General features: G+C 43.4%; 1 protein-coding gene across 1 annotated transcript in view; it reads right to left on the minus strand.

Moving 5' to 3' along the window:
- LOC137297592 (uncharacterized) overlaps positions 1–16,242 on the minus strand; it is a 51,345-nt gene that overhangs the window by 1,250 nt on the left and 33,853 nt on the right. The window contains exons 41-61 of the mRNA XM_067829441.1: positions 15,870–16,013; positions 15,452–15,643; positions 14,998–15,095; positions 14,279–14,448; positions 13,725–13,849; positions 13,496–13,594; positions 12,858–13,002; positions 11,927–12,025; positions 11,671–11,793; positions 11,119–11,419; positions 10,550–10,711; positions 9,854–9,941; positions 8,810–8,953; positions 8,268–8,459; positions 4,949–5,046; positions 4,303–4,472; positions 3,557–3,681; positions 2,566–2,664; positions 1,887–2,031; positions 1,127–1,225; positions 94–216 (exon numbers count right to left, since the gene is read on the minus strand). Of these exons, the coding sequence (XP_067685542.1) occupies positions 94–216; positions 1,127–1,225; positions 1,887–2,031; positions 2,566–2,664; positions 3,557–3,681; positions 4,303–4,472; positions 4,949–5,046; positions 8,268–8,459; positions 8,810–8,953; positions 9,854–9,941; positions 10,550–10,711; positions 11,119–11,419; positions 11,671–11,793; positions 11,927–12,025; positions 12,858–13,002; positions 13,496–13,594; positions 13,725–13,849; positions 14,279–14,448; positions 14,998–15,095; positions 15,452–15,643; positions 15,870–16,013 (2,941 nt within the window). The remainder of the gene's footprint in view (positions 1–93; positions 217–1,126; positions 1,226–1,886; positions 2,032–2,565; positions 2,665–3,556; positions 3,682–4,302; positions 4,473–4,948; positions 5,047–8,267; positions 8,460–8,809; positions 8,954–9,853; positions 9,942–10,549; positions 10,712–11,118; positions 11,420–11,670; positions 11,794–11,926; positions 12,026–12,857; positions 13,003–13,495; positions 13,595–13,724; positions 13,850–14,278; positions 14,449–14,997; positions 15,096–15,451; positions 15,644–15,869; positions 16,014–16,242) is intronic.

Consider the following 16,242-nt stretch of genomic DNA (forward strand, 5'->3'; position numbering starts at 1 on the left):
TTACATCATACTTTATACATAGCCTATACATTGATTGCTGGATATATATCTGAACACTGAGCAGTGCCTGTCCACCAGCCAGACTTTACCTACCCAAGCAGTTTGCCCGCATCTTTAGACTGGTAGATGTCGCACTTGTGCAGTGGACCCGTGTGATTGGCTGCCTGACACAGCGCCTTGTGGAACTGGAACTGGATGACGAAACTCACGAAGTATCTGGAATGCATTGTGTAGGTTTAGATACTCATGCTTCGCAGGACAGTGGTGGTTCCGTATATCAGGGACATAGAGATGGTCGGTATGGACGTGAAGCAATATCCTTGCACTTGACTTGGTTGGATTTTTCGCGCTTTTAGCAATATTCCAGCAATACCACTGGGGGACACCAGAAATGGGCTTCACACATATTACCTATTTGAGGAATCGCTCACGGACCTTCGGCGTGACGAACGCTTTAACCTGGACACTAAGCTTTCCCATCGCCCTGTTGCCCTTATACTGATGCATACATTTAGGCTACTATTTCAACGATAGGCGTGTGAATGAACCTGGGCGACTGCTCATAATATGTTCTTTCGTTGTTTCACTCAGACACTGTTATTTACAAGCGCCATTAAATATGACTCCTGAAACCCTAGTATGGTTATAATTTCAAGTGTGAAAAAAAAAGGAAAGTTCCCATTTACCACATAATTGGGATGCCGCAAAAACAATCATTCGCTTCAAAGACAGGGGAAATATATTTAGAGTAATTTATGACAGACCCACTACTTTAATTATTGTACTTGTATACTTTTCTTTTTATTGATTATTTATTTTATGTTCCAATTCTTTCATTACTTGTACATCGTAACCTCAGATTGAAATGCAAATGCACACACACAAACACATGTATATACACACATCTATGCAATGAAGTTTAAGAGCACAACTGTTAATGCTAGCGATACCTCAACCTCAACAACAGCTGCATCCAACACCATTATCCCAAGGAGTTGTCCTTGTTGTAGATTTACAGCTTTACGACAGCGTATCTGATACATACATATTTATTTCATGCCCACTAAACCTATACCGATATCGGCTATATTTACTATATTTACTATGCAATCAACGTTGTTCCTACCTGATATAAGGGGTGTTATCGGGGATGTGGTATTTAGCACCGGGGTCAAAATCGTCATCTGATGGCAAAACAGGGGGAGACAACCCCTGATATTTACACCTGCAAACAAAAACAAACAAATCCTATAATAAAACGGGTTTGTTGGTAAGTTTCACATTGTCGAGTAATTCAAGTCTGTAATACTGCATAATGGACTTGACGAACGGCTTGTTCACTAATGAGGCAGTGTGAAGTATTTGTGTTACATTCGTTCTCTTGGGATTCCGAGGTGGGCAGTAGTATGGTAATTACAAGATATGTTACAAGTAATATTCCAGCGTAGACAGATCTAGAGTGTAAGAGTGTGTTTATGCCGCTTGTAGCAATATTCCAGCAATATAACGGTGGGGGACACCGTAAATGGGATTCACACATTGTACCTACATGGGGAATAGAACCCGGTTCTTCAGCGTGACGAGCGAACGCTTTAACCACTAGGCTACCCTACCCTCCTCAAGTGCGTTAGAGGAGTTGAAATAAAATAGTACCTATATATAATAGTACCTGTGAATTGTATTGAATTGCAAACTTAGATTTAGTATACAGTTGTTAATTCACAGCCTTTGCTTTGTTTGCAGCGTTTGACTCTTAATTCTTTACGGGAAAGATTTAGGGTAAGTAATAGTTTCGATTTGGACATCGCGGTCATTCCGCTAATTCTCCTCTTGGGCTAAATGTTAAATCCCTAATTATAAGCAGACTTCCGTATTGGTCACGTCACCTTAAGTCCCACCACTTCTTGTTATATTCTGAAGGTGGCGTCTCCCCGCTGAACACACTCCACCGCCATTGGTCGATCAGGTAGCCGAACGGCAGGAAGGCGATCTTCCCAAGGGCAGTCTTCATCAAGAAGTTAATGTCATCAACTGTATACGAGCATACGTATAACTATGACACCTTATTGTCCTTGAAAGTAGTGAGTAGGTTCAACGCCATTTCTAACAAAATTTGAGTCACCACGGAAACAAATGTGATCATTACAGTATTTTCGTAGCAAGATACCCCACACCCCCACACCCCACCACCACCACACCCCCCACACCGCCCCTCCACCCCCCCACCCGTGTTTAATATCATCGATACCATCGATAACAACAGTATTCCAGGGGTGGGATCAGCCGGACACTTTGAGTAAGATTTACAATACATATCTCCTTGTGATGAGGCTTATATGTTTTACAACCTATTATCATGAGATAATAAACGTCCTCACTCAGAGCCATAAATACAAGACAATATACAGTATATAACTCTGAATGGACAATACCTGAAACAAACTGAAAATAATTCCCCTGCATTGATGACCATGCTGTTTTGACTAGGTCACAATAAAAACATCCATCTGGATCAATATCTGAACCCCGCAATCTAGTTCCAAGCGCTCCATTTGGCTCACTTACGTGGATTGTCTTCAACTTGGTCAAGAAGGCCGATCTTCTTAAGATGGGCGGGTGTTGCCGCCGACAGCGCCATTGTGTCACCTATGGCCTCATGAAATCCTAACACATAACAAGGAGGCTATATATATATCCCATCAAAGGTTTGTACACTAGTGTAAATACAGGCACTTACTTCAGGCAGCTGTTCTAACCTAGATTTTACCAACAATGCGGTGTTTAAAGGTACTGTTTTCACATGAACTGATCTATTGTAAACAAATTTATAACGCTATAAACATACGTTCTATACATTTAAAAATCAGTGAAAATTGGCGAATCCTTAACATCATGTTACACCAAAACGCAGTACTCTGAAGCATGACCCTCGTGCGATCCATCTGCATAATGTTTGCAGTAGGTTCCTTCCGGTTAGTGGATACATCAGCCTTCGATGTATCCATATATATATATTAAATATATATGTTAAATTATGTTCCAAGTCAACCTTCCAAGCGCATAGTCTTTGGGATTATGATATTTATTATTACAAGTGCACAACTCCGTCACGGTATGATAGAGCAATGACTTCAAAGTATAAAGTCTAATGTTAGGACTGAAAAATGTAATCACAATTTATGAGAAATAAAATCGTTTGAGTTGATCATTTGTTATTGACAATCCGTCTAATTTCTAAGAGTTATTTCCATGTTGGACATACTGATAGAACAGTAATACTATTTGTGCACACACGCGTCTACAGTGTCACATATTTCATGAATAAATAAATAAATAAATAAATAAATAAATAAATAAATAAATAAATAACATATTTATTTATTTATTCATAACTATGACACACTAAAGACGCGAATAAAGATGTTTCACACCGAAAATAATTCTTGTAATGCAGGGAACACATATATAATATAGATAACTCAATAATGTCTTACTTTCACAAAATCTGACAATGAATGTTTGAAGAAAATGCATAACAATAGTTTGTGACGTGTACCTGGATTCGCCCCATCCCTGAATGGCTGAGGCTGGTGCCTGTACTGCATGAAGTACTCAATGTGCCCCATCTCGTGGTGGATGGTGATCAGGTCGACCATGTTGATGTCAGTGCACATCTTGATTCTGGTGTGGCGATACAGACACCAATACATCACACGAGGCAAAGACATATGCTAACACTTTATTATATATCAAATATGGAGTTAAACGTAGATACAAGAAAACCAACTTTCAATAAACTTTGTTGAAACGTATAGGACTAATATGTTGACAAGAGACTATGATTCATATTTTTTATTTGTTTTTCTAAATCAGATGCAAACAATATTCTTTCAGCATTTGCTTCTCGATTCCCGTGTTCAGTTTGTCACAAAAGCAGGAAATGTATAATTTTCTTTAAAAAAACCCCGCACCTAGTTCCGCGTCTGAGAGAGACACATCCGTCTTAACACACGATTTAGTGAATATGGAGGTCAAGTATGAATTTTGATTATAGAAAGCATTACGCCAAACGTGTTATGAATGCTTGAAAATAAATCATAAATAAAACAAATGCAATTAAGACAAATCGTGTGTATATAGTATGTCATGACATGACTAATGTGAGTAACGATACGCCCATTATCTCTACAATACCCAGATCGTTTTAGCTCCATCTACCTAACCCGGATAGGTATGTGATTAACATGTTGCTGAACATGCCAGTGTTGTTTTCATGGCCGATACCAACACAGCGCTACACACCTGAAGTCCTTTGCGTTATAGAAGTCCCAGGCTGAGGGATGGCAGACGACCTCGCGTCCAGCTGGCTTCCTCATCATGGAGTCCGTCCAGAAAGAGTCCACCATCTTGTTTAGACCCAGGGACACAAAGAAGCCCTCGGCTGTGCGGAACATTCTTTCTACCGTGTAATTCTGGAAGCAGAAGGTGGTGAAACATTCTAAACTAGTGGTGTGTTTTCATCCCCTTCAGCAGTGCAATAGTCTGCCCCGAAAGCTCCACTGAAATGTCCAGTGTATGATCGTTCTCCATCCTAAAACATCGGTAATCGATATCGAGCGTAAACAATTCTTTCTCAACGAGTTAAAAGGATGTGAAATACCCTCTGAAGTCATACCTAATACGTACATGATACATCATGATCGTAGAAGAAAACCATCAGTACCACATTCACCACATAAACTATCCTTATGATCACCATCAGTGGTAGCAGAAGTACCGTAACTGGCGTTTAACAGCTGAAGTCCCTCGTGTTGTACTCTACCTTTGGCTGTTTGCAATTTGTAGCAACGTTTTAATGTTGTGCCGCGTTCGCATTCAAACTGTTAAGTGCTCTCCGAATGCTCACATACACAATAACTGTAATCGTGTTCCTACAATGACGAGTTACCTGTTTCTTCATCTGCGGTGTGATGTCCACACTTGTCCTGTTCTTGTAGGGCTGGACGATGTCAAATATGTTCTCCATCGTCTGTCCCCACATGTTACCTGTCAGACAAACAAAAATATGGGTTCTTAATAATTACATCGGTAGGAATGTGTCCATGATACGCTTCCACGCATATTTCATACTCTGCTGTATATACAGAGGACCTTTGAGTCCCACACAAGTGTCTGGGACACTGAAATAACAGATAATGGTGCCATGTCCCATTAACAGTGCAAATTCATCTGTATGAAAGACGTTGTAGTCTATAGAGGAACTTCAGGCTGTACACGCTATTATTCATGCGCCGTAGAGAGTACACTTAACATACAGTACTGGAAATGGAGGACAACCAGTCTAATAGCTAAACACCTGCAGAGGCAACTGGAGTTTAAATGTTCGAAATTAAACAAATTTGTATCACTACAGCTGATCTGTTTGCTCAACCTGATTCCCTCATGACACAGCGATGATTCTTATACAATACGTGTTACATCGACACAATGTTACAGAGACGGAGGTTGTAGTATCATTATGTCACAGAGATGGATGTTATATCGGAAGGATGTAACAGAGGTGGCATTGACTTCTCATCATCCATAATAACAGGTCTCCGTGTGAGGTGAATTCTGTAGTATTTTCAATAAACTAGTCCATTCACTTTGAGTGCTTTGTGCATAAGTGTTAGACTAGTCTTGACAGGAATTGACCAAAAACTTGTTAAACGTTATTGGAAGTCTATCCCGCCTATGTCAGCGTCCACCCGTCTCTCACCTAGTGTATGGGAGGGGATGTGTCCACCCATCACTCACCTAGTATATGGGAGGGGATGTGTCCACCCATCTCTCACCTAGTATATGGGAGGGGATGTGTCCACCCATCACTCACCTAGTATATGGGAGGGGATGTGTCCACCCATCACTCACCTAGTATGTGGGAGGGGATGTGTCCAACCATCACTCACCTAGTATATGGGAGGGGATGTGTCCACCCATCACTCACCTAGTATGTGGGCGGGGATGTGTCCACCCATCACTCACCTAGTATATGGGAGGGGATGTGTCCAACCATCACTCACCTAGTATATGGGAGGGGATGTGTCCACCCATCACTCACCTAGTATATGGGAGGGGATGTGTCCACCCATCACTCACCTAGTATGTGGTAGGGGATGTGTCCACCCATCACTCACCTAGTATATGGGAGGGGATGTGTCCACCCATCACTCACCTAGTATATGGGCGGGGATGTGTCCACCCATCACTCACCTAGTATATGGGAGGGGATGTGTCCACCCATCTCTCACCTAGTATTGGGGCGGGGATGTGTCCACCCATCACTCACCTAGTATGTGGGAGGGGATGTGTCCACCCATCACTCACCTAGTATATGGGAGGGGATGTGTCCACCCATCACTCACCTAGTATATGGGAGGGGATGTGTCCACCCATCACTCACCTAGTATATGGGAGGGGATGTGTCCACCCATCACTCACCTAGTATGTGGTAGGGGATGTGTCCACCCATCACTCACCTAGTATGTGGGCGGGGATGTGTCCACCCATCACTCACCTAGTATATGGGAGGGGATGTGTCCACCCATCACTCACCTAGTATATGGGAGGGGATGTGTCCACCCATCACTCACCTAGTATATGGGAGGGGATGTGTCCACCCATCACTCACCTAGTATATGGGTGGGGATGTGTCCACCCATCACTCACCTAGTATGTGGGCGGGGATGTGTCCACCCATCTCTCACCTAGTATATGGGAGGGGATGTGTCCACCCATCACTCACCTAGTATATGGGAGGGGATGTGTCCACCCATCACTCACCTAGTATGTGGGCGGGGATGTGTCCACCCATCACTCACCCAGTATGTGGGCGGGGATGTGTCCACCCATCACTCACCTAGTATATGGGAGGGGATGTGTCCAACCATCACTCACCTAGTATATGGGAGGGGATGTGTCCAACCATCACTCACCTAGTATGTGGGAGGGGATGTGTCCACCCATCACTCACCTAGTATATGGGAGGGGATGTGTCCACCCATCACTCACCTAGTATATGGGCGGGGATGTGTCCACCCATCACTAACCTAGTATGTGGGCGGGGATGTATCCACCCATCACTCACCTAGTATATGGGCACGGATGTGTCCACCCATCACTCACCTAGTATGTGGGCGGGGATGTGTCCACCCATCACTCACCTAGTATGTGGGAGGGGATGTGTCCACCCATCACTCACCTAGTATGTGGGAGGGGATGTGTCCACCCATCACTCACCTAGTATATGGGAGGGGATGTGTCCACCCATCACTCACCTAGTATATGGGAGGGGATGTGTCCACCATCACTCACCTAGTATATGGGGCGGGGATGTGTCCACCCATCACTCACCTAGTATGTGGGCGGGGATGTGTCCACCCATCTCTCACCTAGTATATGGGAGGGGATGTGTCCACCCATCACTCACCTAGTATGTGGTAGGGGATGTGTCCAACCATCACTTACCTAGTATGTGGGCGGGGATGTGTCCACCCATCACTCACCTAGTATATGGGAGGGGATGTGTCCACCCATCACTCACCTAGTATATGGGAGGGGATGTGTCCACCCATCACTCACCTAGTATGTGGGCGGGGATGTGTCCACCCATCTCTCACCTAGTATATGGGAGGGGATGTGTCCACCCATCACTCACCTAGTATGTGGTAGGGGATGTGTCCAACCATCACTTACCTAGTATGTGGGCGGGGATGTGTCCACCCATCACTCACCTAGTATGTGGGAGGGGATGTGTCCACCCATCACTCACCTAGTATATGGGAGGGGATGTGTCCACCCATCACTCACCTAGTATATGGGAGGGGATGTGTCCACCCATCACTCACCTAGTATATGGGGCGGGGATGTGTCCACCCATCACTCACCTAGTATATGGGAGGGGATGTGTCCACCCATCTCTCACCTAGTATATGGGCGCGGATGTGTCCACCCATCACTCACCTAGTATGTGGGCGGGGATGTGCCCACCCATCACTCACCTAGTATATGGGAGGGGATGTGTCCACCCATCACTCACCTAGTATGTGGGAGGGGATGTGTCCAACCATCACTCACCTAGTATGTGGGAGGGGATGTGTCCAACCATCACTCACCTAGTATATGGGAGGGGATGTGTCCAACCATCACTCACCTAGTATATGGGAGGGGATGTGTCCAACCATCACTCACCTAGTATATGGGCGGGGATGTGTCCAACCATCACTCACCTAGTATATGGGCGGGGATGTGTCCGCTGGCAGGAAACCTGTCATGTCCATAGAAATCAGCCAGTTTCTTCCTTATATAGGTATGGAGCTGTTCATACAAGGGGCGTAACTCAGCCAGCAGTTCCTGGATGTCTTGCTGGAACGTGTTGCTCTCATATGCTGACCTCCAGTAGTCGCCCGTGTCTTTATAGTCTACCGTGGAAGTATGGAACGTGTTAATGCACAGATCGGCACTAACGCCCCGATGAAGGATTTAGAAACTGCAAATATTACTCTTCTGGCGGATAATGGAATATATCTATGATTCGATGATGGCAGAACCCTAGAGTTGGAAACATATGTTATTGACATACTCAGTACCATACATGTACGATTTCATTTGAATGCTTTTGTGCTCAAAGATGATCTCGGGTTACCTCTGTATCTCGTTCAACAAAGGAAACACACCATCTATAGTGTGGATGCGGCAATGGTTAAACCACATTAAAGGGAAACAGTTCAGGAGATGCAGAACACAGATGTAGAGAGCATTGGTCACTCACTGAGTTCTCGCACACCCTCGTTGCTCAGTTCGGCAAACTGGCGATACAGGTCTTTCATCTTCTTTCCTGTGTTGTCCCTCCAACCCTTCCATACCTTCAGAAGCAGGTCATAGTCACGTGATGAGGCCATAACCTCTTCCAAGGCTGTAAAATATGACGATGTAACTTATTGGACAAACAAATATTGAACATGATTATGCGGAAAATCATTTCTATAAAGATGAAGTACCGTCTCTCGTGCACACAAAATATAGCAGTCTCAGTTACAGTCTCAGAAAATTATTTAATCAGTTCTTATGAGCAAGTGCAATGGCCACAGAATTGTTGGTATGTTATTTTGTCCTCTATGCAGATATCCGATTCTGTGGTTCCACAGAGGGAGTATCCCACTTCTTACACTCTGGAGAACCATGGAAACCACACCCAGCTTTAACTTGCAATATATAGACATAACTGCTTCAGAGAAAATGCCCTGAAACATGGGGCTCTGCACACACTGAACAGTAAACTGTTCATGACACATACACTACACCTAAGACTGATCTTTTCGGTCAAATGCATAAGTAGATTTCGCTTACTGTAAACACCCAAGGTAGGATTCTACTCGTGTATGAAGCATATATGAGTGAGATGGGATTAATACCGCTCTGAACACTATTGCAGTTATAACACTGCGTGTCAGATTAAAGTTTTAGGTTTTAGACCTATACCACTTTGGTGAAAGCACCGAAACTTGCAAGACCTGACAAACGTGCAAACGTAATCGGGCTGAACAGGGATTCCATACAAGATTATAATTTCACTCGTGACCAAGGGAGGCAACTGAGTGGGTCACGCATGCATACAATAGTGTAGGCAGTTCTGGTAGTATATGATGTGTATTGCACAGTATATTTGAATAATTACTTTTGTATACTGATAAGACAGTCATGTTAGTTATGTTAAAACAGACTTGGGTAAATGTTGGAACCAACACATCAAAAATAGACATGTTTCAATACGAAAACTTGATGAAGGCTGTCCAAATCTGTGACAACAAGCTACCTGGTGTGAGTGGTCTGCAGTCGGTCTTAGTGAGGCACACCTTTCCCGCCCCATAGATGTCCTCCATCTGCGACTGGAGCTGTTCCATCTAAAATAAAATCCTCGGTGATTTCAGGTGAGTGAAAACAGGTTATCACCACTTTCATATTTAGATATATGCAGGAAGATTCAGAGTGACAAAACTCTCCACATGACAGTATGACCAGATATGTGACTTCAAAGTTCGAAAAGTCACCTCTCCTTTCACGTTGATCAACATTTAAGACAGCATCAGCCATTGAAACGTTGAAGTAGCTTGTCTACATTTCACAGACTAAGGTATATTCATGTATGCTCTTACAAAGAATCCCTAAAAGACTGTTATACACAAACAACAGGGGCGTAGCTATCATTGTAACAAACCCCGGGCTTACACGTGATTGTTGCAAAAAGGTTATAAGAGAACACATCAATACCATCTAAATATAAAGTTTTGCAACTTATTGGGCTTAGGCGTAAACCTAAACTCACCCTTGATGTAAGACAGTACTGAATAAATCGGTTGAGCACGGTGAAACAGATAATCCCTGAATAATCCCAAAAGGATGAATGACAATTTATGTATTGCCCGAGGCTTTCGTCATAGCCGAAATATTACTGATTACGACCTTAAACAAACAACAGTGACAAGCCGCAGCTATTCTCCCATTAATTTACCTGTTTTAATTTATTCTTATCCTTCATGGCACTGGTACCGATGTCTGTGATCTTCTGGAACTGGCGTTTCATGGATTCCTCCTCTAGGTTCCTCCAGTCTATCTTGTTGGCTTTGTCGGCGTATTGCTTCTGGAAATCAGCCAGATCCAAGCGACCTTGAACCTACAACAGAAAAGACACAATCACTTTGATGGGCTTTGTGACAATATGAAATAGAACCAGCTAATATAAATATCATCGGACGAGTGAGTGAAGTTTTATGCGGTTTTCAGCATTATCCCAGTACAGTCTGAAAGGGACACAAGAAACAGGCTAGACACATGGTACCCATGTGGGAAATCAAGCGTTTGTGTGGTTTTCAACAGTTTGACATACATGAAAGAATAAAGTCAGAATCATACAGTAAACGTCTGCTGGGATTTCGTAAGGTAGTCAAGAGATCGCTTCCATATTTGCAGACTACATGGCCTATAATGACATCATACGCCACAGTACAGTATATATTAATTCAGCTATAGTTTTCCTCTCACAAAGGTGTTTCATTGTGAAGTATCCTGTTATCCACTTACCGATGCCTTTGATGTTTCCTCTGTGAGGTTAGTCTGGTATGCCCAGTCCGCTACGGTCATTTTGACCAGATGCTTCTCAGCTTCTTTATCGTAGTCCTGCAGAAACGCAGCAGCTTCATTGTCGTCTTCTGATGGACAACCATCACTCCAGCCTAGCTCCTCCCCTTCATTCTCTTTCTCCAGCCAATCAAAGAGCGGCTGGAAGTACTCTATCACCGCCCCGACGTCCATGTCCCTGCCTCCCGTCATCATCTCCATCACTTCCGGCCACGGTTTGGATGCTCCAAGCTTCAGCACATTGCTGGCAGTAGGAAAGTGGACGTTAGGGTCTAGGTCATATATTTCCAATATGTTTGTTATTTCTGTCGCCAAAGAAAATGTAACGAAGTCTAGAACCCCTATCTGGAGTATACGGACGTATCTCTCATTTGATCATATTACGGAATCATCACTCGATAAAATAAAACACAATAGTCCTGCATGTCGGTTAGAATAAATCTATGGTCCAATGGAATTAACTAGAAATAAGAAATTATTGAAATAAGAGCCAACCCTAGAAGTGTTCCCGCGGCCTTGGAATTGTAGATGTCGCACTTGTGTAGCGGCCCAGTGTGTCCGGCGGCCGTACACAGCGCCTTGTGGAACTGGAACTGGATGACGTAACTCACGAAGTATCTGGTAACACCAAACATAATCTGCGTCATATAGGTCCAACATAACTCGGTGACACATCCTAAATGTTAAATATTAAAATTAAAATGAAGAGCACACATCATTACTTAAAGGATCTTACCTTATGTGAACCTACCTGATGTATGGGGTGTTGGCAGGAACATGGAACTTTGCACCAGGATCAAAATCTGCCTCTGACCTGGCCACTGGAGCTGACACGCCTTGGTACTGACATCTAGTATACAATACAGACCCACATCACAGACGGAGGTCACAACACAATCTCAATAGGGTTAGTCATCTTTCCTGATACAGTTTTGTCCTGTATCTGCCTTACAAAGAGACTATCTAGATCATACTATGAACAGTTCCCGCATACAGTTTCTTTCAAGGCTACGGGAGCATGGCACATGAACCTGTAGAAATCACGAGGCACGTAAGTGAGTGAGTTTTGTTTTACGTCGCGCTCGACAATATTCCAGCTATAAGGCGGGGGTCTGTAATTGAGTCAGAACTCAACACTCGAGTGATCAACAGCATGAGCATTGATCTGCGCAATCCAGAAACGATGAAATGTGCCATCATGTCAGTGATCCTGATGATCGATCCCGTTAGTCACCTCTTACGATAAGCACAGTCGCCTTTTGTAGCACGCATGGGTTGCTGAACACCTATTCTACTCTGCATCTTCACAGGTCACATGAAGTTACATAAAGTGTGCAGGAGTACAATATAGGGATGCACGAAAAACACTCGCTGAACAAAGTCATATCAAGTATCGTGTTATAGAAGCAGGTGTCTTGGATACACTGAGGGAATGGGAAATGAAAAGAACATTATTCCCGATATATATAAAAGGTATTATTGCTTTATATTCAGGGCGATGAGGAAGACGGAGTGAAATTTTCGCTCATCAAGGGTGCAGCTACCACACAGGGGCATGTGCGAAGCCCATTTCTGGTGCTGTTCTGGTTCTCTTCGTTGTTATATTGCTGGAGTCATGGTTAAAACAAAAGACACTCGGTCATCTAATTATTCAACTGAATAATAATTGTTGTTTCCTGTACCTCAGCTCCCACCATTTGGTGTTGTAGTTGTCGATGGGCGACTCCCCACTGAACACACTCCATCGCCATTGGTCTATCAGGTAGCCGAACGGAAGAAAGGCGATCTTGTCCAAGGCAGTGGCCATGAGAAAGTTGATGTCACTCTCTGAAGTTACAGGCATAGAAGTAGGTGGTTTGGCATTGTATTTGAGAACCACTAACGTATTCGCTCAATGGATGTCGCAATACCGAGTAGAGGATTACGTGAGGGCTACCTTCGTCATCGTAATACATTGCCATGCTATTAAGACCAGGTATATTTGAAGGTTGGTTAGTTAGTTGTTTTACGCAGCAATCAGCAATGTTCCCACTATATGGCGGCGGTCTGTAAATGATCTGGATCACACAATCCAGTGATCAACCACGTGAGCATCGATCGAAGTAGTTAGGATACGACGACATGCGTGAACTATGACAGTGAGTATGATCACCCAATCCTTAGTCGCCTCTTACGGCAAGCATGGGTTGCTGAAGACCAATTCTAACCAAAGATCTTCACGGGTCGTATCTGGAGGCCATGGACTCCGTGAAACCTAATGTTCCTCTACTGACGATGAAGGATGTGAGGCACGAGCTATGATGAAGTGGATGACTCTTACCTGGATCATCCTCAACCTTCTCCAACAGGCCGATTGTCTTCAGGTGGTTGGGGGTAGATGCAGACAGCGCCATGACGTCACCAATAGCTTCGTGAAAACCTGCAGTGGATTTACAAGTTACAGATTATATCTACATTAAAACCGATGGATTAGGGAACGTTCATAAATACGAAGAATTTTATGCCCACATTCCCCAGAGATAGCCAGAAAGCACCAATCTGAAACATGCCTGGGTTAGCGCCATCCCTGAATGCATGTGGCTGATGTCTATACTGGAGGTAGTACTGGATGTGCCCCATCTCGTGGTGGATGGTGATCAGGTCCTCCATGTTGATATCCGTACACATCTTGATTCTGAAACCAGCACAATGAGCAAAAACTCATCTTGGTGTCCTAAGTATGATAAAGAGTATTCCACACACATTGTGTAATTGTAAGGCACGATACATTTTCGAATCATAAAACACTTTACCACTAGTTTCCTAGATTCTGAAACCAACAAGATATAAGAACTTTAGCTGGTAAAGGAAAAAAGACAAGATCTAATACATTGAGGACACAAGGAAAAGTGTGGGGTTCAAACTTATGTTAAAAGTGATCAACTATACATATACCCTTTCACATTTTGACGCGAAAAAGGTGCCCTGAATGATCCTAGACATATTCATCTTTATTGTGTAGTTGGACATTTTCTGGTCTCAAGCAAAGAGAAAGCTTAAGAGGAAATACTTGTTTTTGATATGCTGCATTATAACTATGGTGGATTTGCATTACAGTTATAACCTGAAGTCTTTAGCGTTATAGAAGTCCCAGGCAGAGGCGTGGCAGACGACATCTCTGTCCGAGGGGCGTCTGATCATCGAGTCTCGCCAGAACTCCATAGGCATGGCCTCGAGACCCAACGACTTGAAGAAGTTCTCTGCTGTCCAGAACATCTTCTCCACCGTGTAGCCCTGCAGTGAACATCCACTGTGTCAGTCATAGTAAATGACGCATCCATACCCAGTCAAACTACAGGATAACACTATCCTAGTCTGTCATGTAAGAGGAAACAACCATTGCGGTCAATCATTTATATCTGTTACAGTCATTGCAATAAAAAAACCCGAAAGGATGAAACTAATCATAACAAATAATCTTTCAGGGTAGCTAGTAAAAGCAATTATCTGACACAGCTGAACCATTCAAGTCAGTCATACTACAAATTACTGCCACTGTTCACAATCATCTTACAGGTTACGTCCAAGGAAATCGTAATTGTACAGGTTACAGTCATTGGCCATGTTACAAGTTACAGTCACTGGCCATGTTACAAGTTACAGTCATTGGCCATGTTACAAGTTACAGTCATTGGCCATGTTACAAGTTACAGTTATTGGCCATATTATAAGTTACAGTTATTGGATATGTTACAGGTTACAGTCATTGGCCATGTTACAATTTACAGTTATGGGATATGTTACGGATGTGATGAGACAAATTGTCCATATGTCCATTTATACCTGTTCCTTCATCTCAGGTGTGACGTCCATGCTTGTCTTGTTACGGAAAGGTATGACTATATCATATATGTTCTTCCACGCCTGTGCCCACATATTACCTGAAGGTAAAGAGAATGGTGAGTGAATGTTTCTCATGTGTGATCAAACCTAAGATGACAGAAGCTACTATATGGAAACGAAGATGAGTGAGATGCAATTGCAGGTTACAAGAATTGACATTCATAAACAAAGACGTCACCGAATTATGTGAGTTTTTTTTTTCAAAATCAAAGATAATAGTTGATATGGAATATCAAAGATAGAAATAAAAAATTACTCATTATATTGGTGCCTGTCGATTATATATGAAAATTATTTGTGCCCAATTTGTGGTACACCATCCCACTTCTTGTATTCAACAAGTCCTATACAAGTGTGTTTATGTATGTGTTTTACTATATGTACGAACACTGACCTAGCAGGTGGGCAGGGATATGTCCACTGTATGGGAAGTGCTCAGCTCCGTACACCGCCTTTAACTTCCGGCGGACATAGCCGTGCAGTTGCTGGTAGAAAGGTTTCAACTTTGCAAGGAGCTTCTGGAGTCCCTCCTTGAAGGTGTCGCTCTCGTACCAGGATCTCCAGTACTCCCCAGTGTCGGCGTAACCTAGGAAACCAGAAATTCAGGTGGGTAACATTGGACTTTTGTTTTAAAATCCCTCAACTTTTAAGTTACTCATATATGAGCATTTGCGATAAAGGCTCACCCTGGTCATGATAAACATTACATTTATTTTGTAATATTGCAAAACACAGAGACAGGTCGAGACGATTTCATATTCTGGACTATCCCTCCAAGCAATCAAATAATATTTTAAACTGTATCATCCTACCCAATGCTTGGACTCCCTCGTTGCTTAGCGACGCAAACTCTTGATACATTGTCTTCATGGTCTTCCCCGTGATGTCCCTCCACTTCCTCCACGCCTCCTGCAGCTCGCTGTAGTTCCGCGACGACGCCATCAGTCTCGTCAGACCTGCAATGATGGACGAGTCACAACTTTGCTTACAGGAAAGGGCACAATGACCTACAATAGGTGCATGTCGGCCGGAAGCCCATGCTTGGTCGTGTAAAGAGACACGCTTGACGGCTTCTGTCAGTCTCCACATCGTAGAGAGACACACTGGAACGTCAAGTCGAATAGCGTTCGGCACCCAGATCTTTCCATTTTCAAACATGACGAAATAGAGAGATACACCTACCCG

This window comes from Haliotis asinina, chromosome 10, assembly GCF_037392515.1.
Source record: "Haliotis asinina isolate JCU_RB_2024 chromosome 10, JCU_Hal_asi_v2, whole genome shotgun sequence".
In the NCBI taxonomy this organism is placed as follows: Eukaryota; Metazoa; Mollusca; class Gastropoda; order Lepetellida; family Haliotidae; genus Haliotis; species Haliotis asinina.